General features: G+C 47.0%; 1 protein-coding gene across 2 annotated transcripts in view; it reads right to left on the reverse strand.

Annotated features, from left to right (window-relative positions):
• Positions 1-26,079, reverse strand: part of COPS4 (COP9 signalosome subunit 4) — a 785,196-nt gene that overhangs the window by 268,135 nt on the left and 490,982 nt on the right. For both annotated transcript variants that reach the window (XM_069626120.1, XM_069626121.1), the window contains exon 7: positions 13,277-13,453. In XM_069626120.1, the coding sequence (XP_069482221.1) occupies positions 13,277-13,453 (177 nt within the window). The remainder of the gene's footprint in view (positions 1-13,276; positions 13,454-26,079) is intronic.

Raw genomic sequence — 26,079 nt, forward strand, 5'->3', positions numbered from 1 at the left:
CCACCCCCACCATGAGCTCGGTGAAGACCCTCTGGCGGAGGTCAACCTGAATGGCAGCACTCTAAACTGATAGTGTGAGCCGCCAACTGCAAACCGCAGGGATTTTCGTGCTTGAGATGGATCGGCACATGACAATGAGCATCCTGCAGGTCCAATGACACCAAGCAATCCTGAAGTTGGAGGGCCTGAAGGATCTGAGAAAGAGTGACCATCTTGAATTTGTCCTTCCTGAGCAACTTGTTCAAGTATCTCAAGTCCAAGATGGGTCTCAGTCCTACGTCCTTTTTGGGAATCAAAAAATATAGGGAATACCAACCTTTTCCACTCCGCTATAGCCACCAGTTCTATAGCGCCTTTCTCTAGCAGGGCAAATATCAGCTGCACATGGAGCGGATCCAGAACCCTCAAAGAGTGCTTTCCGTTGGATTGTCGTGAGGCCGGTGTAGAAAAGGTAGGCAGTAGCCGTGGGCTATCGTTTCCAGAGCCCACACATCTGAAGTAATGGCCCGCCATTATTCGAGATCCTGAGATAACCTGCCCCCTAACGGTGAACAGTGACTCAAGGCCTCAGAGCGGTTTTGAAGCGGCAGCTGCAGCGCCTGACGGCGAAGAGGCTGCTGCTTGAGCGGCTCTGGCACCTCTACCTCTTCTACTATGAGGAGCCCTATGTTGGCCCCTTTGACTGGCCATTCCTCTCACCCTTCCAAATGAGGAGTAGAAGCGAAAAGATCGACCCCTTCATTGTAGGCCCATAGGACGAAAAGGCTGAGGTTGTCTCACAGCTGCACCTTTAAAGACTAGGCTGCTGCTTTCGCGGTCTGCAATGTCTCAAGGCTCTCGTCAGCCTTGTTGCCAAAAAGATGAGACCTGTCAAAGGGCATGCTGAGAAGACGAGCTTGCATATCCGGGGCAAAAGCAGACTTCCTCGACCATACAAGCCTGCACACCACTGTGCTCGTAGCCATGGACATACGGACACTATCCACAGTATCCAACCCAGACTGAAGGGATTCACACATGGCATCCTTGCCATCCTTCACAATAGCTAGAAAGCCATCCCTTTCTTCCCCTTTGGGAACATGCTGAGCCGCTTAAGAAATGCAATTCCACAGAGTGTGCGAAAACATTGCTAATGCACAAGTGGAGTTGACCGATTTTAACGCCATACTCCCAGCAGAAAATACCTTGCGTGCCCATCCCTCCATGTGCTTATCGTCCCTATCAGGAGTGATAGTAGGGTACGCCACCTGGTTCGATGTAGCCTTGGCTGCCTGGACCACCAAACTCTCCGGAATGGGGCGAGTGGACAGGTAGCTGGGGTCGCTACTGGATGGGCGGTATTTCTTCGTCAAAGACTAGTTCACCACCAGAATAGACTCTGGGGTGTTCCAAGTTGCAGCCACCCACTTTTGCAACGCCACATGAAATGGCAACACATGGTCGGTCGACGGACCCTGATCTAGAATATCTGTAAGATCATCTTGATCAAAATGTACCGCGGGCCTGGACCAGCCCATATACTCCACCACTCTCAACATCAGCCTCCGATAAGAGGAGTCGGCATGCTCCCCTGGGTCCGGCTTGCCGAACTCCAGCTCAGGGGAAGTGTCAAGGCCACTGGCATCGTGCAAAGTTTGACACAGATCCTCCATCTGACTCTCCTTTGAAATGAGGCAGTCTGGAACATTAGGGGTCCCATACAAAAAAAATCCTTTGGGAGAGGAGTTAACCTTTTTTTAGCTATAGGCTTCAGAGTCTTAGAAGTAGCCTTTCTCGGAGGGACCACAGGCCCAGGGACCTCTAACGGCAAAGTGGGCCCAAACGGCACCAATTGCGTCGACGGCTCAGACTGTCGAAAATGGCGTCGATGTCTTTGAGGGCCAGACCGAGGTCGAAGACCCGACAGGCGCACCCGACGGGCATGGCACGGATGCCATCAAGGGCTTAGAGGATTTCGCTGGCGAAGACCGTGACCTCGACCTGGCAAATCTCTGGTGATCTCTCGATTGCCTTGTCCGAACGGAGCCTCGAAAGCTCCCAATGATCATCATGCCGTCCACCTGGGCCTGAAGGCGCGCAAGTATCCGGCCGAGACCGTTAAAAGGGGTCCTATCCATAATGGAATAACACGGCAGCTAGACGAGTGTAGTATACGAAAAAGGGCAAATACATTCTTAAAATGTCCTCCCCCTCTTCCTACTGTTTGGGGCAAAGCCCGAAGCGGCCTTCCAAGGCTGAACGAATCCGCCGATGGGAGTCTTCGACAGTGGTTGTTCACCGCTGTCAGATTATCTCGATAGCCGGTGATATGGAATATAAAGGATAGTAAGAAAAGCTATCATTAATTTGTCAAAGACAATGGTGATAAGCCGAAAGGAGAACTCTGCGAAATGGCATCCGTCTACGATAGCGGAAAAAAACAATCTGAGGGACCTCGACGCGTGGAGGACCATGGGTACAGTGGGCGTCACACTAGGGATAGTATTACTGGCACGCACGGTTGACGTCCCTTTTCAAATTCCGAAAACAACTAATACTCTGCAGCTTCCACTAGATGTCGGCCTATGCACAGCATGTGATCTAAGCAGATTCCACGAGCCTCAAAAATATATATGCACACAACCAAGAAAGTTATGGTGGGTTTAAAAAAGTTTGAAAAAACCTTTTCACCTGAAATGTGAAAGTAGGAAAGTTCTGTTGAGCCCGGTCACACATTCCACAACGCCACCTAGTAGGCAGTTTTTCTTGGGTTGATAAAGACATGTATAAAAATCGCACTGCCCCCAGAAAACGGCAATTTCCTGGAGAAAAAGATTTGCATTTGGAGTCAACGTGCATACCCACAATGCCGTGCTGTTGTGGCTCAGAACTGGAGCTTAACATGGCTCAAATGTGACACTGACCGACACACACACACACACACAACTAGCCCATGAAAGCAGCAGCTTCCCTGGGCAAAGTCATGATGTGATTTTCTGACATCACAAGGAGGAATAAGACTAAATGTGGCCAAAGAACAAGCAAAAATCGTGTGGCATGACCATTGTAGGGCACTAGCCATGTTTAGTAGCCATACGCAGGAAAAGCGAATGTCCACACTACAAATAACACAAATAAAACAAAAATGGCCTCATCTGCGAACACATATTCTCTATATACACCAAATGTGGGGCAGGATAGTTTTCTGGAAGGCTTCTTATCGCACATATTGGCCTTCGCTGAGGCCTTCGCTGAGGGTCAGTTTGTGATTTGGGGGGGTTAGTGGGGAGGCGTTTTAATCTGGTGCCTAACTCTCTGCTTAATAAATCTTTACCGGCATTTAGATTGTATTTTAAATATGCAATTTCCTTTTGCGTCGCTGCTTCGAGACCTAGGGTTGGTGGAAGCATGGAGGCTGTTTCATGGGGAGGACATTTTGCCTTCATGGGGCTCCTCCAGATACGATCTATTGCTTATCCCTAGTGCTCCATATCTTTGTGTGAGGGGAGCAGAAATAGGTACAAGGACGCTCTCAGATCATGCACCAGTGTTGCTCACCCTGGCAAATGAAAGCAGATGGGAGCCGACTAGACGCCCTTGGAGGCTGTATGAACTGGTGTTGAGAGATCAGGTGCTGTGTAAGGAGATCAGTGAGGTTTTAACAAATTGCCTTAGTGAGCCCCCCTCACCAGGAATCATTTGGGATGCAATGAAGGCAGTGGGTGCAGGGCAAATTAATTAGCAAGGCTGCCGCCTATACTAGAGAGCGACAGTCTGGAAAAGACTAGAGGAGGAGGTAAAGTCGGCCGAACAGGATCTTAAGGGGGTGGGGGGTATCCACACACTTTGCTGTGTAAACTGAGAATAGCCCTTAAGAAATGAACAAAGTTACTCACCGTAGTGACTACCTTACCACGAGTCCATAGTCCCCTTTCCTCCATACTTGTGTGGACGGGACCAGAGCACTTTTTTCCAAAAAGCATCAAAAATTGACAAGTTGTGTCCTCATTTTACAGGGGGTACCGCACGCGGCCTTAAACCCGCCCTCCTGAGCGCCGCCCCGCGCATCGCCCTTCAGTCATTTTCTATCGCCAGGTCTGTGACCAATTAAGCAATAATAGAGGATACTTATTAGAGGGGACAGCAGGCGGGCGTTTGGAGAAAAGGGGACTATGGATTAGGAGTAAGGTAATCACTATGCTGAGTAACTTTGTTATACTCCTACGTCCCATCCCCTTTTCTCCAGACTTGTGGGAGATTCCAAAGTACTCCTCACAGGTAATATGGGTGGATGGCAACTCATTACTGAAAGAGGTTTTTAAAAGGACAGCCTGACCGAATTGAGCATCAGCCCTGGAGCTCAGGTTCAAGCAGTAATGCTTACAAAAAGCTGATGGTGAGGCCCACGTAGCCGCCTTGGCAATGGTCTCCCAGGGAACAACTTTTGGAAGGCAACAGCAGCCGCTTTGCCACGTACAAGATGGACATGAATGCTCTTCGGAGGCTGAAGGCCCTGAATGGTATAAGCCTCAGATATAGGAGGCAATCCATCGGGAGATAGTAGATTTTGAAGCAGGTTTCCATTTCGGGTCTCCAAACGTAACAAAGAGTTGGGAGGAACCCCTGAGTTCAGTTCTGTCCTGACAGAACTTCAGAGCTCGTCTGACATCTAGATTGTGTAATACTCTCGGCATTGGAGGCTGTGTTCGGGAAAAAGACAGGCAATGATATAGAATGATTGAAATTAAAATATGTCACTACTTTAGGAAGGAAAGAAGGATGAGTGCAGAGCACAACTTTATCCTTATTAAAAGGTAAGGAACGGATGTTCCACGGACAAGGCTTGAAGCTCGCTTACACGCCTTGCCGAAGTCACTGCAATCAAAAAGGCAACCTTCCAAGAAAGGTACTCCAGATCCGTCGTGACCATAGGCTCAAATGGCTTATGCCATAAGGCGGTCAAAACCACATTTAAATCCCACTTTGGGTGAGGACTGCGTACAGGTGGAAAAAGATGCAATAAACCTGGAAAATGCCTCTTAATGACTGGGTTCGTCAAAGAAAAGGAACTGTGGACAGGTAGGCGGCAATAGCCGACAAGTAAGTCCTACAGGATAGGACATGGATGCCCGAAGCAGCCAGATGAGAAATGAACGAAAGGACAGTGTCAATCATAGCATGTCTGGGGTCTAATTGCTTAGCTAAACACCAGTGACAAAACCGGAGCCACCTGCTCCTATACTGAGACCTTGTAGAAGGCTTCCTGGCCGCTTGGATAATGCACATATTGTTTTCAGACAGGTTAAATTGTGCTAGGGATTTGAATTCAGGCACCAGGTCGCCTGATTATGGGGAAGGGTGCCACATCTGCTGATCGCACCGGTGAAGCAGGTTGGTAATCAGCAGCAGTCTGATCGGAAGACTAATCGACAGATGCTGAAGTTCTGAAAACCATAATCTGGCTGGCCACCAACAAGCTACGAACAGGAGAGTGCGATTCGAAGCATTCTTGAGCTTGCATAGTGACCGATGAATCAGAGGAAGAGGCGGCAAGGCATATGCATTCATGTTGTGCCACGGAATCTCAAGAGCATCCCCTAGAGAAGAGGCCCCGAGACCATTCCTGGATGCATAAAGAGGAAGTTTCCTATTAGTTCCACTTCTGGAGTGCCCCATTGGTGAAAGTTGTTGGAGGACTTCCATGCTCAGTTCCCACTCGTAGCTGGCTGCTGTCTGCCGGCTGAGTGAGTCTGCCGTCACATTGAGATGCCCCGGAATGTGCACCGCCAGCAGCCAAAGGCCATGCTGGATGGCCTATTCCCACATCTGAATGGCCAGGTCCACAAGAGGTGGTGACTTGGTACCACTCTGCTTGTTGATGTAAAACATGGATACCGAGTTGTCCGTGCGGACGCGGACCACCTGGTTCGTGATGGATGGTTGGAATGCTTTCAGCACCAGAAAAACCGCGAGGAGTTCCAAATAATTTATATGAAACTGCCTGTCCTGAGGTGTCCATAGATCGAAAACCTGGAGATGATCCAGAGTTGCTCCCCATCCTAGGAGGGAGGAGTCGGATATTCGTCCCTTGTGGGAAGGGCTCCTGAAAGGAGGCCTCCACAGTATGATTGCTGGCCGAGGACCACCATAGAAGGCCCGCCATCATGCAGGAAGGAAGGAACCAGGATCCTCTTGGAATCCGAGCCCGAAGCCTGACACCAAGAGCTCCGAAGAGCCGTACGCCTCATTTTGAGATGCGCAAGAGGAAGAGCAAGTACGCACAAAGACATGAGGCCCAGAAGTCTCTGGAACCACCAAGCAGTCATGTGCTCCGACTGGACGAAGAACTGACACGTGGCGAATAGATCCGCAATCCTGTCCGCTGTCAAATACACCCTGGAGTCGATCGTTTTCCAATGAAAAACCAGGAAGATCTGGTCTTGGGAGACCGTCATGAAAGATTTCCGCCGGTTCACCGAAAGCCCCAGGTGGAACAGGAGCTGAAGGAGAGACTGGAGATTGGTCAATGCCGCCTGTGGACAAGGGCTGCATAGGAGCCAATCGTCCAAATACGGATGTACATGAACGCTCTGCAGCAGAAGGTAAGCTGCGATGACCGAAATCTTCGTAAAGACACACAGCGCCGAGCTGAGACCGAACGGGAGCACTTGGAACTGGAAATGCTCCCCTCCCAGGGAGAACCGCAGATACTTTCAATGCGGCCCCCATATCCGCTACCACTATTGAGGAAGGGAGCGGACAAGACGCCAAGGCCATCTCCTCGGAGGTGTGAAGCCTGTAACGGGGGTCGATTCTCTTATTAATAAGCAGCCTGGAGTGGGGTTTATCTCAGACCTTACAGGCCCAGGACAAAACGTCCTTCTGGTGGACCAGGCTGGTGCGCTCTTGCGGTGACAAGGTGAACGCCTCAGAGGCCTCTCATAAGCGGCGTAACTCCACAAACGCAATCAGGATGGTTGAAAGGAAGGCCCACCACCAATCGGATCCGCGTAGATCGGCGGAGCAGAAGTAGGAGGAAGCGAGACGGTATGTGGCAGCGGCATCCGAGCACGCCAGTCATAAGAAGGGCGTAACAGATTTTTTACATTCCACCGAAGGTGAAACAGGCCCCAAAACTAAGATTCCCAGCAGCCGCCGTCGAGAACGTAGGTGTAAGGAAGGATCTAAAATGGCCGCTGTGGGCCATGAGGTGTGGGCTGCCATTTTGTCGATGCCTGAAGAAAACTGCGTCACATGTACAGCTGAGGCAATTGTCTCCACAGGTTGGTCCGGGGACTTCAGTAACAATTTAGCCTTGACACAAGGATCCTCGGCCGAGCCGGTACTGGGGGGTCTTGGATGTTTGCTTAACATCTCAGAGGTGGCTCCAACATTAGCCTCCAAGGGAGGAACCTCGCAGAGCCGGTAACAGGAGTTACGGTGCATGACCGCCCTCTTTGCCTCCTCGACAGAACCAGTATCACAGCGATGAGCGCGGCAAAACTGAGGAATGACCCTTACAGACAAGACCTTAAGAGCAGGTCTCTCGGTTTTGTCAGTACAGACCTTAGCCAAAAGTAGAGGAAACTCGGGGTTCGTCCCGGTATGTATAGCTCCCTTGTGAGGGGCCTAAAGCCGTGGCTTAGTACAGAAAGCTCCAGAAACGGTGACCTCGGAGCGAACCCCGTTGTCCAAAGCCTCAGATGAACTGGGCCTACGTTTAGCACCCGACAGGTGAACCTCGGAATGTGTTCCAGTCTTGGCAGGTCCGTCGTGGGAACCCTCGTAGAAAACTCTGGTACGCCTATTAGGCCGGTGAGGCACCTCAGGAGAAATTCTGGTGGTAGAGCTACGAGAGCCCCTTCCGGGCCGAGAAGACCCTGGAAAGTAGTCCCCTGGCCGCGGCACCCTAAAAAGTAAGGAACTTACCGGGCATCTCTTTTTGTCGATGAAAAGCTGAAGATGAGGCGGAGGAATGCGCTGAAAAACGTCCTCCCACCGAAGAAGACGGCGCTGGAGTGCCCGGACGGAGAGGGAATCGCAGTAGACGCACAAATCCCAGTGGTGGTCCGGCCCAACACACTCCAGAAGAGAGAATGGGGATCCGCCCTAGCGAAGCGACATTCGCACGAAGAACAGGACAAAAGTCCCAGACGCTCCGGCATAGATGGAGGATTACACTTCCGCAGAACCAGAGCAGGAGAGAGGGACAACGGGAACAAAAAAATTCCGAAGATTTAAGTGCGACCAGTCTCGATTGCTTGGCTAAAAGGACTGAAGGGCGATGCCGCGTGTGGTACCCCGTGTAAAAAGAGAAGGACATACATTTTACATTTTTGATGCTTTTTGGAAAAAAGTGCTCCGGTCCCGCCCCGAAGGACGGAATGTCACCACAAATATGGAGGAAAGGGGGACGGGACGTCAGAGTATCAAAGAACACCTAGCGGATAGGGCGGCCCAAGCAATGCTAAAAACCAAACAATACGATCATCCCAATGGGAACAGGGCTAATCTCCTTTTGGTGGCTAAATTGACAAACTTCAAACATGTAATACTGTCTTGGCCCTGCGTGACAACCAGGGGATACTGAAGTGGGCAGAAGCTGATGAATTGGAGATATTTCAGACTCATTTCAAGGCAGTGTTTGTGGGGGAGTCTTGGTCCGAGAATATGCAATCTAGTTATTTGGAGGGGGCTGGACTACTGAGACTGCCAAGGGAGGAGCGTGGCTCTCTGGAGGGTCAGTTCTTGACTAGCGTAGTGGAATGGGCTATTAAAACCTTGAAATACAAGGCACTATATTGCTTCCCAAACCGGTGAAGGAGCCAATGCTTTGTGACACCCATTGCCCTATTACTCTCACCAATATTGACTCCAAGCTGTTCTCCAAGATTTTGGCAGGTCATATGATGGAGGTTCTCCCAAGGGTCATAGATAGTGATCAGACTGGATTCATTATGGGGCGCAGTAGCCATGATAATGTGAGGCATATTATGGATTTACTTCAGGTGAGGCAGACAACAGGGGTAGAAGTAGGGATAGTGGCAATGGACGCCCACAAGGTGTGCAACAGTGTACTAGGGTACATTCGGCACACCGCGGAAGCATTGGGTCTTGGCCGTAGTTTCATCACGTTGGTCTTGGCCAATTACAAGGAACAATCGGTCTCCCTTAGGATCAATGGGCGATACTCTCCAAATTGGACCATAACCAGGGGGATCAGACAAGGTTACCCATTGTCCCCACTGGTATTTGCATTGACAATGGAGTAGCGTTCATGTCGCATTAGAAATGATACGGCAATAGCAGGGATAAGTGGGGGGCAGAGTACAAACTTTCACTTTATGCAGGCGACATCCTGCTGTCTCTGCAGAACCCTTGTGCCTCCTGGGTGGCAATGTTGCGACAGCTAGAGGACTTTAGGCAGGTCTCAGGCTGTAAGGTCCGTTATAATAAATCGCATGGGTCAGGCATATCGGAGCAAACTCTGTATAGGGCTCCTTTGAGTACACTTGCTCTGATAAAATGGAACCAGATAGCCATTCCACGTAGGCTCACAGAGGTCTTTTGGCGGAATATCCCGCCATTGTTTAGGGAGCTGTCAGAGCACTTCGTAAGATGGGGAGTGCAGAAAATGTCCTGGTTCGGGAGAATTGCTGCAATTTAAATTAACTTGGTTCACAGGCTGCTCTATTATTGCCTAGCATTACCGTTATGATCCAGGATTCGGAGCCGAGGTCACTACAGGGAAAGATCCATACACTTATATGGGGAAATAAATGGGTGCGGATCTCCAAGAGATTATTGTTAAGGCCAATGAGGATAAAGGGCTGGGTGTTCCTGATGCATTTTGCTACAATTAGACTGCTCAGATTTCACATGTGTTGACCTGGAGCGATATTGACTGAATGCCCAAGTGGAAATCGATTGAGCAAGCCCACTCGGCAGTGGCACTGGCTCAGCTTCCTTATGTGGAAAGGGGTGGCCTTGGGGGAGCAGCTGGGTCTCCATTGCTAACAGCTACTAGAAACACACTTTATTTCATGCAGAGGGTGCTTTACATATGTGGAACAGTACAAGGAATAGGTCCACTCAACGATTTGGAATAATCCAGGCTTTCAGCCATCGTGTGAAAAAGGGAGGTTTGAGGCTTGGACCAACGGGGGCCCGGAGAGGTTACAGCCGATATGTAGAGATGAGCATCCACTAACTTTTAAATGAGTGTAAGGAGTTTTTTGCTGTACCTGAAACGGAGCGTTTTCGCTATGCTCAATGGAGTCACTGGGCTTCTCATCCTCCCACGAAAGGTAGTACTACCAGGCAATTAATCCGCTTGAATTATCCATTTAGGGTGTGGGGGGTATTCAAGGACAAAATCTCTCAACCGTACAAGTTACTGGACACAGGGAGACAATGCGATTTGGGGGTTGTAACAGAGGATGACGCATGGCTGCACATATGGGCTCGGATGCACAAGTTATATCTAAATGTGCAACAGATAGGGAGAGCTTACAAACTAGGCTATAGATAGTACCTTACACCGGAGAGATTGCATTAAATGTCAGCCCGAGTACTCTGCTAATTGGTGGCAGGTATGCAATGAAGTGGGGTCTCTCTTGCACATGGTATGGACTTGTGGGAAAGCGAATCATTTTTGGAAGGAGGGGGTTGGCGTAAATTAAAGAAATGACTGGCCTATTGCTGCCAATGGACCCCTGGGTGGTGGTGTTGGGTGTCAGGGGGGGGGTCACAGGAGATGGGGCGTTACCCTTATCTGGGCCCATGGCTACTTTGATTGGGCACTTTCTCCAAGCAGCCAAGTTGACCATTGCCGGTAATGGGAAGAACTTTGAAGGCCTGATAGCCCAGATGTGGTGGGTGAAAATATGGGACATTTTGGTTGCCGATAATATCACAGCCCATGCTAAGTATGTATCTGTTTGGAAGCATTTTATAGAATATGCAGAGAAATACCAGACCATGGTGGCAAAATCTCTGCTTATTTGACAGTTTTCACTACTGTAATGCTCTCACTGAGGGGAGTGGGTATGGATCGGGATTCAAGGAGTTCTCGGGGCAGGGTTGATCGAAGGCTGTGGGGGACTGTGGGATGCTATATGAAATATGGTCTGTGTAACCTTTGCCAACGTACATGTAATATATGGTTGATTTGTACATGCCATTTACCACATTATGTTAAATAAAAGGTTGCTGCCACCATCTTGACTTTAGGCACATATAAAAGTAACCAAAAATCCCAAGTGTAAAAGGCTAGGGTTACCAAAATGTAATATATAAAAGGGAAACAGTTACCCATTACATAACCCTCTGAAGAATTGATCAGTTTTCCCATGACAAATGAGCAAAAGGCAGGTTAAGTGAAGTTGAAGGCTTTCCATCCCCTCAAAAAGTCAGAACAGGTTAAACAAATGGATTGGGGGTTCCATAGAAACTATGGAGAGATAGTTGCCAAGAGAAATCCTTCGTAACAGGAAGTAAAGCAGAAGGCTTAACCGACTCCAAAAAGTGGGGGTTGGGTTAAACAAGCAAAACAAATGGTGTTCCATAGAAATCGATGGAGGGAAAAGTGCAAAAAGAAAAACTTTGCGAACATTTACTAATCTACAACTGCTGTTAAACCCTCGGATTCTGATCTTTTATTCAGATGAAGATGGTCTTTATGGCTCAAGCAGACAGCTGTGCTGCTCACCCAAATCAACACAGCTAGACTAACATTAGAACAAGAGGGCAGAGGTTCTGCAACTGGCAGTGTGGTGGGGCAAGGTGTAGGAAATATTGGCCATGGAAAAAATATTCACAAGTCAGAATGACAAAATGTAAACGTTCTGTGTAATCTGGGGACCTTTGTCCCCTTTTTGACAGGGAACACTAATCAACACAAACTCCCACTGTTGAAGCACCTCCAAAAGCTCTTATTTATTTAATTTGTCGATAGCGCCCAAACCCAGAGGTAGCACAGCGCTAGATACTATTACTGTACAGTAAAACAGTCATGGGGATGCAATACAATGTTGTCCAAAATAGTCAATACAGTGGAGGATAGTATACAGTGCAAACAAGGCAGTTGTGAGGAGACTGTAGTTACTTATTTAGGTATATTTGTTAAATAAAACAGTTCAGTTTTTTTCAGAAGTTCAAATGAATATATACTAATTGACCTTGTCACAATTGACCTCGGGAGAATTTACCCAATTTAAAAAAGTCAATTAGGACATATATGCAGGGGGGGCGGGGCCCATCCAATCCCCATATATTATTTATAATCCAAAATCAACCCAATACTTGCATAAAATAACTAAAATAATATAAAGGTCAATTGTGCAGAAGGTCAATTAGGACAAAAGGTCAATTGTGAAAGATTATTTTGGGTAATACCGTTCGTTTCAAATAGGAGGGTTCATTTTGTAGACAGGGCGGCAAAGAATTCCAGAGAGTAGGCACTAGGATGGTGAAGCTAACAAGAGATGTGGAGTAGGGTTGTAGATTCCGATGGTTGGGGTGTCTTGACACGCTGGTGAAGGTAGGTGGGGGTAGTGTTGTACATGCATCAGTGGGTAATTGACAAGATTTTAAATGCAATGCAGGCTTCGATAGGAAGCCAATGGGCCTCATGTCCGACTAGTGAGATATGGTGTGAACGTTTCATACCCCAAACTGCCCGAAGGGCTTTGTTCTGAATAAGCTAAAGTTTGGTGAGGTTTTCAGCTGAGGTTCCAGCAAGGATGGCATTACAATAGTCTAGTTTGCTAAAATGATGGCTCTGGCTAACGTGACAATGCTCATAGGACAGAAATGTCCTAAGGTTGATCGGTTTTGTTAAGTAGGCTGCGGAGGAGGCAATGGCCTTAACATGTTTTTGCATATTGAATTGCGCGTCAAGGTAAATCCCCAGGGTTTTTATGTGACTAGATACAAGGGTGATGTTTCCATCAATGGAGACGGAGGCAAAGGCTAGGCCCAGGTGTTTGAGCCTGTGTGGGGAGCCTACGATAAGAAGCTCTGGCTTATCATTCGGGCACAGATGGTGATTGGCCATCAAATGCTTAAACAAAGCTATTGCGGGGGTAGGTGGTTACGGGATAATAGACCACGCACGATCATGTGGGACCTTGAAGTGACATGAAATGCGATTGTTCTCCAAGTTAAGCTCCTTAAAACTCTGTATTTTAACAATGTAATTAAAACTCTGTATTTTAACAATGTAATCTTAACATTACAGGTTACTTTGCAAAACTTTGAAAAAGAATAAATAAAGTTGTGTAAAATAAAAACCTACCCATGCCATCTAAAGTGGTGGCTTTCTGGTGAGGCATCAGCATAGCAGCAAACTCTTGCAGCTGATTGCCCCTGATAATTCTATCTAGATACATCTTCTCCAGAATTCCATAAGCTGCAAGCTGCTGGCACCGCTCATCCTTGAAAAGGGTTGCTAGCATACGTGAGCGCTGCTGTCCTAGGAAACAAGTGTCAGTATTTTTAGTTTTGAAGACTCCACTTCTTTGCAACATCAAGGTTCGCTTTTAATTGGACTCATTTACTCCATTAGGCTTATACAATTCAGAATAAAACAGGCCACACACATTCGTAAAGAGATTTAAGAAAAATGCATTGTTTCAGAAACAAAAACTTTTCCAACTTGTAAAACTATATCATCTTAGAAATCCTAGTCAGAACATTTAAAATACTCAACTGGAGCTGGTCCGAGCTCATTCTCTCCATTGCATCGTTACAGCTGAAACAAAGAAGCATAATGCCTTTCTTCAGCAGCAACCATCCCAATTCTTGCTCGGCGAATAAAGGTGAGGAAATCCGAGATGAAAATGGGAGGGTCAGGTATGGAAATTATGAAGATTAAGACAATGTAGGAAGTACATTTAACTCCAATTCCTTGGTTTTATGTTCTCCAGACTCAAATACCTTTAGCAAAGTGCTAGAAACGTTATATTGCATGGTTTTCTAATAAATGACAAGGAGGTTAGTATACAAACTACCCTACACCAGACATGCCCTTAGGGAAGGAGCGGGAGATTGAGATAGTGAGTGGTTTATCTGGCTCAAGTAGAACTAAGGACAACGATCGTCAGTCCCCATCAGCATTATACATTATTAAGTAACACACCCCTAAGTAAAGTAAGAAAACATTGTGTCAGTTAAAGATTCACATGCATATTGCAATATTCACCAATGTCAACCCTCATGTAAAATGAATATGTATACATTAAACACCCTCTTAAAGCACACACATTTGAAAAAGTCTAAAGCCAGTAAGCACAGCTTTCCCCTCCCAGCTACCTTGTCCCTACTGATTATGCAACTCCACCTCTAAAACCCTTTAGTTTAATTCTGGGCATGTGTAAAATGGCTGCTACCGGCCTCAGATCAAGGGCTGCACTTGCCAGAATCAGATAGTATATTGTTGACAATGCAATAGTCATAAATCAAAGTTTCAAAAAAGTGTAAGGGGTCATTTCTTTTCTATATGATGGATTCCGAAAAGGGGGCAGTTTTTGCAATTCTTTGTTGGCCCGTTGATGTATTGATATTTTATTGCTATCGCGCTCGTACACAAGTGTTTCAGAGCGTGGCAAGGGAGGGGAACAGGGGAGAACAAAACAACGATCTTACTAGGCCCAGTTACATTGAGAACGCGCAATAGCATGGGAGAGGGGGAGAGGGGGGGGGGAGTGCATGGAAGGGGCGGGGGGGAGAAGAGGAAAGTGGGAAGCAAAGGAGAAACAGATAAATAATAAAAGGCAACAAACCGTGTTAGTGCAGCCAGCAATTTGCAAGTGCTAGGTTTAAGGCAGCGGACAGGGTAGGTCCGATAAGTGCAGGAAGAAAAAGGGTGGGGCTGTATGGGTACAGATACAGACCCCAGTGCAAAGGGTGGCCCGGAGGCAGTGTAGGAGGGTGGCAGGGTGAGCAGGTACTTGGTCCCGGAGGACAGAGGGTGGCCAGGTGCACAGTGCCAAGAGAGAACAGATCAGCCGGGGAGAGGGGGAGCGAATGCAGAAGAAAGGGAGGAAGGTCTTGAGGTGCTTCCGGAACCAGAGATGGTTCTCCTCAGGTTTTAGAGTGGCAGGGAGGCTGTTCCAGAGGGAGGCCCCAGCCAAAGACAGATCTACCCCCCCCCCCAAAGCTCGTTTCTTTGAAAAACGACTGACCCTGAGGGAGCTAGAGGTAGAGGAGCAAAGAGCGCAAGAGGGGAGGTATTTGCGGAGGGATAGCTGAAGGATGTACAATCATCAACATTAATCGACATTTCTTTGGTCTTTTTCAGTTCTCTCTGGCTTAAATTCAGACAAATACGAATCTCCTCCTCTTACGAGGCTATCTGGCTACGGTTAAAAGCATGCAACACATTGACTTTCTTCAGTTCCATTTAGTATTGGGCTGGCCATTAGAATGTCAGCATGTATGTAACTTGAATGACCGGTTCAGTTCCTCCGATACTTTAAATTCACACTTAACAGCTTGCACATATTGCTTAGGTTCCTTTCAACTGGGATTTGGACCACATCTACCAGCATGCAACAGCAAGAATGGGTTTCACTTAGACCAGTGAAGACAAAATGGAGCACATCTAACATAGTGCAATTTGAAGATCTTTTCTCTTGTTCGGTTTCCTTTATAACCTGGCAATTAGGATCATATCTACCATCAAGTAACCAGCATGCCTGCTCACTGCCATCTCCTCAAATATGTTTATATGTCATACGTGTTTAGCTTAATCTTTTTCTCTCCGCTCACCTCAATCCTTTTAAGGCTTAATTCTCACTCGATCTTTTTACCTCGTCGCCTTTAGGCCTCCTCTATATTCTCCCGATACCTCATTAGCCTACCTGCATGACAACTCTGATGTCTGAGCCACTCTTAGGATTATCTTCTAAGTCCGATAGAATAAGCTGTTCTGAAAGTTTTTCACTAACCAGTGTTTAGCATACTGGTGCTGGCTGGACGCTGGCACATTCCACACTCTGACTTGTCAAGGAATGGTACTTGTCGCAGCATATTCCGAACCACTAGCACTGGCATCCCACACTCGATGGCTCCAACCCGGCTCAAGTTAAGTTTGTCTTCTGTGGAGGAGAGAGAAGGCGTCCTCTACTCAGCCGTGGCTTTTCACTAGTTTGCCCAGCATTAAGTTTCCACAGCACTAGAATAAGTTCAGTATTTGAGGTCAGCTCACTGTTACTCTGCTCTACAGTGCCTCATCAGTTTACCAGCTATTCATGTTTCCAGGCTTCCTCTAAGCATTTACAATGCACTGTGGATACTCTCAGAATTATAGTTTTCAATATTTTTTGTAACTACCTGTGGCCCCAGTCAGATGGCCATATGCATGGAAATAACGTCCTTTCTTCATTGTAAATAGTCTGATGGCACTTCAGAACAATTGTCTGTTCACAATTGCATAACTGAATCCGCAAAGGGAGGCGTGGCAAGCAGGGAAACATGGAGGAGTGATTCCCTTGAGCTCACTGCCACCGTCTGATTTGCATTGAGAAGGCGGACGAATAAACGGGAGCCCTGTGCTTCCTAATGCTCCAGCGACGATGCCGAGATGCAGACCGGTTTCAGGGGGAAGAACTGCTGTGATCATACAGAGCAGCAGAACGGCAATATGGCACCTATAATGGTGGACGCACCCGCAGAAGTGAGACAGCATGTGGGCAGCCCCATCTTTTGGTTACAGTCAGACCCTTCATAGCAGAGCTCAACAATTCTAGACCCCGAAACCTTAAAAAAATAAACTAGGGGTGAAACCGGCATAACACATGAGGCCAGTGTACACCATAGTATTGCTTTTGCAGGCAGGGGAGGTAATTGCCCCACTGAGGTGGAGTGCATGTATTTTTATACCTCTTGGAGCAACTCCGCAGCTCTTAGTCCAGCCTTCCTTGGGGCCCAGCAGTGGAACTGTCATGTAATCATGACCTGACTGTAGGCTCCTTCATGGAGAGGCTTGGGTCCATCCGCTTGAAAACGGATTCACTATCCACACTTATTTCCTGTGTCAAGGGACTAAGGGGGACAAACATGATTTTTGAGTTGAAACAGGAAATTTTACTTTGCAACCACAATCACTCCACCTCGATTACAGAATTCGACTAACTTTTACAGAATTGAGTGGCGAATGGTAGAGTATGGCAATTGTGAGCACAGCTACGAAGAGGACCTTCTAGCCAAGAGAATACACCTGTTGCAGGATAACTACAGCAATCTGGCAGATAAGGCAGAGGATGCCGAAAATGGATCCCACAAAAACATGAATCTAAGGGGTTTTCCAATTTAGGGAAAAATTCCACCCCAACCCCCCTCGTCCCCCCCATGTTTGCAAAACAGTATTTTTTCTCTGCATCATCCGAAAGAGCAGGGGAAGCCATTCTTCTGGGGAAAAGCATTAAATGGATGATTGATGTTTAGGATTTGAACCAAACATTTTGGGGCTCTGATTACACTTGATCAGATATTAAGTTTTTTCTAAATAGTCTTTAACATGGCCCTAAACTTATTTTCTCACTAAATTGACCCCCAATAATAACCTCTCAAGCAAGGAGAATAGGAGGATTTTATTTTAAATTAGGTCCTTCATCCCTTTGTCAACAGGTGTAGTATACATACGTATGGTGGACATTAAGTGCAGCTTTTCTTTTAAGGTTGATCAGTGATTTGGGCTGGGTTGATATCTGGAGAAACATGAACCCGAAAGTTTAAGACAACTAATTTTATTCACATGTCCAGAGTCTGCATTCTAGGTTGGACTTCTTGACTTCATGATCTCTAGTGCAATGTGTCAAGAATTCACAGATTGGTCCAATTACCCGGTCAGACGATGCCCTGATCATTGTGTCGAAGAGCTCAGCATTTATTATATCTAGATACAATTGGAGATGGGAGCTCAATAATTCTTTTCTACAGGATTCAGTAATTTTTTCAACGCCTCAAAAAGAGGTTGCTTTATATTGTCAGGCGAATGACACCCCAGATGTGTCCACCGCAATTCTGTAAGAAGCCTTCAAGACAATAGGAGGTTGTATAATCAGTCTGGCTTCAAACTATAACAGAAGATCCTGGCAATGTCACAACTTGAAATGGCGATTCAATATCTAGAGTAACAAAGCCACAGCCTCTCGACAAGTGTTTAATGATATAAAGCAAGCTCAAGCAAAGTTGGTAGCCCTGCAGGCTAAAGTCACACCCTATGCTTTGTTGTACATCAAATCATTCTATTTAACCCCTTCTCCTTCCATCCACTTTCCCCCTTCCAATCTACCCATCTCTACCTATGCCTGCAATCTTGGTCTACACTTCGACTCCTCCCTTTCCTTCTCCCACCACATTTCTCTCACCTCTCGCTCCTGTCGGTACCATCTCTACAACATTCACAAGATCCGATCCTCCCTCACCTTCCACACTTTTATACTCTTAATCTCCTCCCCCATCTTCGCCAGTCTCTTCAAATGCTCTTCTCTCCTCTTTGGACTTCCTGCCTCTCATCTGACCCCCCCCCCTCAAATCCATCTACCACTCCTCTATCCGTACTCGGTCTACTCAGCCCTCACAACTATTTCCTCCTCGCTCTCTCAACTTGGCTGGCTTCCCATCCCCTCCCAAATTAAATTCCAATTCCTCTGTCTGGTCTTCAAATCACTCCACGACCTTGCCCCCCCCCAACCCACCCCATCTCTCTTCTCTTCTCTCATTGTACACTCCCCCTCGTTCTCTCCGCTCTGCTGACCTCTTCTTGCTCACTATACCCACGCCACCATGTGCAGCCTCTCACTTCAGTTCCTTTCAGCCCTTGGCCCCCCTACACTGGAACTCCTTACTTCTCTCTATCTGCTCTATCCCCACCTACACCTCCTTCCGCACCTCCTTGAAAGCCCTTCTTCACTCCCTCCCTGACCTTCTACCATTTCTCCTCTTCATCTCCCTGTCCCTCATAACTTCCCTTCCCCTTCCTTCTCACATCCACTTGACTTTATTCCTAGTCTTCCTTTCCACCTCCTCTCCCTTCCTTCTCTCCGTTCCCTCACCTCCACTTTCCAAGGAAACTTCTATATATTGAATCGTTGGTTTGATCATGATTGTTAACTTGCTTCTTCCATTATTGTACCTTGTTGTTATATTGTAAAGCGCTTTGGATTAAAACGCTATATAAACTAAATAAACATTTAACTAATTCTAATAAAGCAAATCATGTTTTGACTGGCTTCTGGTCATGCCAATGGGGAGTTGAAGGACCAGTCTGGAAACCATCCTGAATGACCCGGACAAGTAAGGGATCTTAAGGTACAACTATGAAAAATGGTTTACTTAAACAACGGAGACCAACGGCCAAGAAGATTATCTAGCTTCTATTAATGTACCTTCATTAATTCAAGTACAAGAACAAACTCTTAATGAGCCCATTACACCACAGGAGATTCAGGCAATCATTAATTCCCTGTCAGGGTGGACAACACTGGGACCAGATGGGCCGTCAATGTTTTATAAGAAATGTGCGAATTTACAAGATCTGCAACTAAGTAAATTATTTAACATTGTTGCCCCAATATTGGTTCTACCACTTCATCCATGGGGGAATCCACTCTACTAAAGATACTTAAAGACATACTCAGAGGCGGAAAATGTAGGTGTCAATGTTTGTCACAGAAATATGTCTGAACGTCTAAATGTGGTCTGTACAATGTATATATGACAATGTTTTTTAACTTTATGATCTATTAATAAAATTATATTTTTGCATAAATAATCTTTTTTTGAGTTGAAATAGATTGAAACAGTTTTCGTGAGGCATAGTGAACGGCCTTGATCAATTTGCTTTGTATAGGGCGAACAGGGGAACCAGGGACCCCGGTTTACAAGTACAAAGAGTCAGGTGCCATCCTGTAGAAGGCAGGGGGACATGTCAAAACCCTCATGCAAACCAACAGATGCAGGCCTTCAGGCTTTCCTCAAAACCGCCGCAAAGCTGCCCACCATGTCAGGGGACGAGATCAGGCGGGAGGAGGGTCAGGGCAGCCATCCGAAAAGCTTGCTTCACTCAGAGATGGCAGATCTACGAAGAAATCTATTGACCTCCATTGACTAAAACAAAAATGATATTGCTACCCTGTGTGAATGGGTGGAACACAAAGAAAGAGCGTTGGCCGATCGAGTCCCATGTGGTGGCAAAAGGGGGCAAAATGTCAGGGTTGAGGGAGGCCAACAAGTATCTGTGATCCAAAAGCGATGATCTTGAGAATAGGGTGTGACGATCTTGAGAAGGGGCCGAAGAAGGAAACATTGAGGCAAACATTCAGAAGCTGTTAAGAGAATTAATAGCGCAGCACCCTCAGGTCACCATTAAAATTGATAGAGTTCATAGAGTAGGACCAGTCAGAGGGGACAAGGGCTGCCCGCCTACAGATAGTGGCAAAACTGCAGGTGTAGAAGGTGAAGGAACTTATTTTGGGAGAGGCGAGGAAGTCAGGCCATATCGAATTTCACAAATTAACGGTCGAAATACATCCAAGACGTCTCTCAACCCACCTTAGCGAAGAGAAACTATGAGGTCACTGCTGGAAAAGCGGAGGAAAAGGAACAAATACAAAATGGACTTATCCCTTCCGTCTGCGGTTTCAAATGGAGGGCAGACTTCATACTCTCTTCACACCCGAGGCCGGGAGCAAGCTACTGAATATTTCAGTGGAGAATGGAAGCAGACTACAATTGGGAGAGTCCCAGGAAGTGAGCTACGGAGCATGGGCCCCTCTAGGAAGACGAGACCTGGCCGCTCATGTGGACAGCGGTGATCACCAGCTCACGGAAAATTGGGCTTTTGGTGCTAATGTTGTAGCCATGAGTGTATGAGGGGGCAATTTCATGGCACTTTAAACATTTGCAAAAGTTGAAGGGGAGGCGTTATTCACTTGTATGTTTAAGTTGGGGTAGCAGTATTGTGACACAGTTACAACGGTGAGGGAGACCTCCCAACAGTATGCAACTCTGGGATGAAGGAGTGGGATACACTTCCAAGCCAAGGGATTAGACCAGGCGGAAGACACAATGGGGGAAACATGACTCACAGGACGATGGGAGGGTACATGCATAGGGCGCACAACAGGGAAACGGGGCCAGACACGCTAGGCACTTGCTCACCCTTATCAGATGGGAAGCACAGGTCTGGAGACGGGAGGGGGCTTGAAGAGACCACATTATCGAATAGAACCAGACCAGATTGCAAATGACACGGACACTAAGGACCCTAAATGTCCAATGCCTAAACTCCCCAAACAAGCGCTGCCAGTTGCTTAAAGAACTAAAACGACTGAATATACACATACTGGCCATGCAAAACACACTTACTGACCAAATACCAATGCCGGCTACGCAATAAAGGGTTTACCGGGCAGTTCTTTACTTCTGCATCCACCAAAAGGGTAGGGGTAGCGTAGCGCTCCTGATAAGGAGCAAGTGCCACTGACCAAGGCTGTCAGCAAAAGGGATCCAGACGGGAGATGCATAAAGCTCGAAGGAGAGAAACGGGGATGGAAGACCACAATAGCCTCCTATGCCCCCAACTCGGCCCAAAAAACATGGTGATTTTGACACTTGATGTCTGGGATGCATTGGAATGTTCTGAAGGCAGTAGCCAGGGGGAGTCAAACAGCTGGGGCAGTGGCGCTCAAGCATACTAGAAGGCTAGCAAAAACTCTAGTAGAGGAGGTGAAAGAAAGAAAAATTGTACAACGAGGCGCCCACATGACGCACATTAAAACAACTGACCATGGCCCAAAGCCAGTTGAGAATACTTAGAAATCAGGCGACTGAGCGCACTTAGTAAGGCTGAAAAGAAATGACTATGAACAAGGGAACGTCCCAGGGAAGATGCTTAACAGAATGCAGAGACAAAAGTGAATAAAGCCTTTATCCATACCATGCTAGATGACCAAGATAGGGAATGGGGGTAGGGGGATGAGCGCAAGAAGAAAGAACAGTTTGGGTACTTCTACTCCGCTCTATACTCAGCTGAAGTACAAGATCCAATCGACCTAAAGACATATATAGAATCTATAAATATGCAGTGTCTCCACGGCAAACAGAGCATACCTAGAAGCAGTAATTGTGCTACAATAAGAAATTAGAGCCATTAAAACCTTAAATTGAATAAGGCGCCAGACCCAGATGGTCCGACAGCCTCTTCCTACAAGGACCAACTGCTGGTAAAACTGCCAGCAGGTGTTTGCAATGCAATCAGGGAGGGGGTTCTCTTCCATCCTCAATTCGTGAGGCGCAAATGATCCCCATTCCCAAACCTGGGAAGGATCCCAGATTATGAGCGTCCTACAGGCCCAGATCACTACTGAATTTTGATGTCAAGATTTTCACAAACATTTAACACATATAATGGAGAAAGTCATGTCCCTGCTGGTGAACCCAGACCAGTCAGTGTTTATCTGGGGATGTGGAACGATAGATAATGTACAGCGAATTCTACATCTCGTGCACAAATCAAGTAGGAATCCAGCTCAATCCCTGCTACTGGCCTTGGATGCAGAAAAGGCCTTCGACAGGGTTAGCTGTCCTTTACTGGAAAGCTGGCCTTTGCAAGCTCAATTTCGGGTCTAAAATGCAACATATGATTCTGGCAAACTATGTTGCACGGTCAGCGCGAATAATGGTGAGGCTAGCATGTACCCAATTTCTGGAATTACTGGGCCACCCAGATACGACCACTAATCAACTAGGTCCAGGAAGATTCCAAAAAGAAATTAGTGGAAATGGAGCAAGCGGTGGCAGGGCATCACTTATGGATGCAGCTATGGCTACCTCAACATAGGAGGGGCCAAAGCCTCTATATCAACCCTCAAATCCAAGCTGCTTTAGAAGTATGGAATGGACTGGCAAAACTACACACTTTTACAATGTTCCCCTCCCCATTCACACCATTTGTACACAATGCAGACTTTACGCCGGGGAAGGAGTAAAAAGGATTCACAGGGTGGATATCAAAGACAGTAAGATGGGAGAAATGTTCTCCAGCGTCAAGATCTGCACATGTGAAGAGTGTAAACTGGTCCTGAGGCTTGAGGAAGGCAATAGGTTTCGCCATCTACAAGCTAGACACTGGTTCCTACACCCACCAAATGCACTTGACGCAAAACTATTAACTGTTCTGGAAATAATTTTCCAACTAACGGCGGACTCGAAGGGTCTTATTTCCACACTGTGTAAGGCAATTAGCAATCTCACCACACCCCAACGCAGAACCTATTTCGATGGCTGGGATAGGGAGCTAGGTGAGCATCGGTCACTAGAAACATGGGATGAGATATATATGGTAGCAAGGGCTTTGCTGAGTGCACAGTTAGGTTAGCAGAAACCCAGGCCAAAGTTTTAATGAGAGGGTACAAAATACCAGCCAGCTTACATTCTTGCAATCCCAGGGAATCCAAGGCATACTGGAGGGGATGTTTACTAAACATTCTATGGGGATGCCCCAATATACAGGGGTTTTGGCTGGGAATGTGTTCCAGGCTAAATGTAATTTTGGTGTTTGACTTGCAGAACGACCCTAAAGTGTGTATACTGGGACTGCAAAGTCAGTTTAAGGAGAGGGAATGTACAGACAGTCTATAAACTATTGTATAATGTATATTGAGGATGTGAAACCAGCCAGACGCTCCAATGTAGGAGCAATGGCTGGACAAAGCTTGGACAATCCTGGCACTGGAGAAATTTAACCGTCGACATGAAAAATACCACATTCATTTTTCTAGCAATCAGGTTCCCATTCCTGGAATACATGAGGAAGGACTAACGCTCTGACCTTCCCAGCAGGGATGTCATTTAGGGGTCGCCAGAGGTCGCATCTGCGACCTCTGAGGTCTCCCTTGCGACCTCTAAAATAAAAAAAATTTAAAAAACGTTTTTTTCTTCTTTTTTTTAATGCAAGCTCCTGGGCTGTGGCCAGCACCATGTGGCTCTTTACTTCTGGGGTGGCTGGCTTTCTTGTACAGGCCCCTTTAAAAAAATTGGTATCTTTCATGGATTCACATGCTTAGAATATTCCCCGTCAGGCTGGGAACCCTCGGTACCTTTATAAAGACATTTTCCATAGGAAAAATTTCGACACTTCGGTGTCCTATCTACGTCGTTTTTGGGCCGCTTACGCATGCCCCAATAGGACGTAGCGGTATAAATGCCCCGCCCCCGTGGCTCCCATCAGATTTTAACCCCCCAAATTTGGAAGGTTTATTTATTGTTTGCATGTAGGGGAGGCCGGCGGGCGCATGTGAATCCATGAAAGATACCAATGCTGGAGAAATGGAGTTACAAGTAAGAAACTAATCCCTTCTCCAACATTGGATACATTCCCTTAAACAGAGCCTACCTCACTGAAACAGATGACGTAGGACTGCTCGTCCCATGTGTACATCGTCTGCATCCTGCTGTTCGAGGCAATAACGGCAGGTAAATGTATGTGGCACCGACCAGGATGCCGCCTGACAGATGTCTTCCAGTGGAACTCCGGCCCACAACGCCAGCGAAGATGAAGTTGATCTCGTGGAATGGGCTCTCGGATGCCTTTCCAGCGGTTTCCCCGCTTTCGAGTGACAAAAGGCAATCGTCGACCAGACCCATCGAGCTAGTCCTTGTTTGGAGATTGCCTTTCCTTTTGTCGACGGACCATAAGCCACAAACAGTTGTTGTGTACTTCTAAATTGCTGAGTCCGATGAAAATAAAACTTTAGAGCGCTTTTCACGTCCAATGTATGGCGAGCTTTTTCCGCAACCGATGGAGTCACGAAAAATGTAGGTAGTACAATCGACGAATGTTTATGAAAGAGAGTAGGAACTTCCGGAATAAAATGAGGGTTGGTTGCCAGCACCACCTTGTCCTTAAAGAATCTCAAGTAGGGAGGATCTATGACCAATGCTTGCATCTCCGAGAGTCGTCACGCTGAAGTGATAGCTACCAAAAAAGCCAACTTCCACGATAAGAATTTCATAGATGAGGAAGCCATAGGTTCAAAGGGAGCTTTCATTAGTTCCGTCAACACTAGGTTAAGACTCCAGATCGGAGGAAAGTTCTGTAATCGGTGGAAATGTACGAAATAAACCTTTCATGAAGTGCTTAATCAGCCTATCACTAAACAATGGTGACGACTGCCTTCTCCGCATGAACCTTGAAATGGCTGCCAGGTGTACTTTTATCGATGAAAAAGATAAACCACTCTCCGCTAAATGCAGCAAATATGGCAGAAGCTGTTCAGGAGTTACATTCAGGGGCTGCAACCCCGGCTGATTTTGACACCACATGCAGAATCTCCTCCACTTGCATGCATACGAAGTGTTCGTGAACGGAGCCCGCGCGGCTTGTAGAATTCGACGGCAATCCGATGAAATAGTCAGGGTCTTAAACTCCGAGAAGTCAGGAGCCATGCTGTCAAGTTGAGACTGTCCGGATCATGGTGCCACACTGTTCCCTTGTCCCGGGTCAGGAGGATCAGGACTTTCTGAAACGTTACTGGCCGCGCTATTGAAAGCTGTAGCAGGTCGGAGAACCATGCCTGTCTCGGCCAATAAGGAGCCACCAAGATCACTCGACATCGGTATCTGTGAATCCACTGCAGGGTCCGCCGTAGGAGTGGAAATAGGGGAAAGGCGTACAGAAACTTGGCCGTCCACGGGAAGGAGAACGCTTCTCCCAGTGAATCTATCTGTGGCCATCTGCTGGCATACTGTTCGCACTTCTCCCTCGTCGCAAAGAGATCCAGAGAAGGCTGTCCCCACTTTCTGAAAATCTTCGACAACTGAAGTTTGTCCAGTTCCCATTCGTGTATCTGATCCATTTCCCTGCTGAGGGTATCCGCTTGCACTTTCTTTACTCCGGAAGATGGTGGGCTACCATGGTTATATTTTGTTGTAGAGCCCACTGCCATACTTCCTGAGCCTCGGTGGAAAGAGTTCTGGAGCAAGTACTTCCTTGTTTTCTCAAATAAAACATTGTTGTATTGTCGGTCAGTATTCTCACCACTGACCCTTTTATGTGCGGTAGAAAAGCTTTCAGGGCCCAACGCACTGCCC

This window comes from Ambystoma mexicanum, chromosome 6p, assembly GCF_040938575.1.
Source record: "Ambystoma mexicanum isolate Mex_15411 chromosome 6p, UKY_AmexF1_1, whole genome shotgun sequence".
NCBI lineage: Eukaryota > Metazoa > Chordata > Amphibia > Caudata > Ambystomatidae > Ambystoma > Ambystoma mexicanum.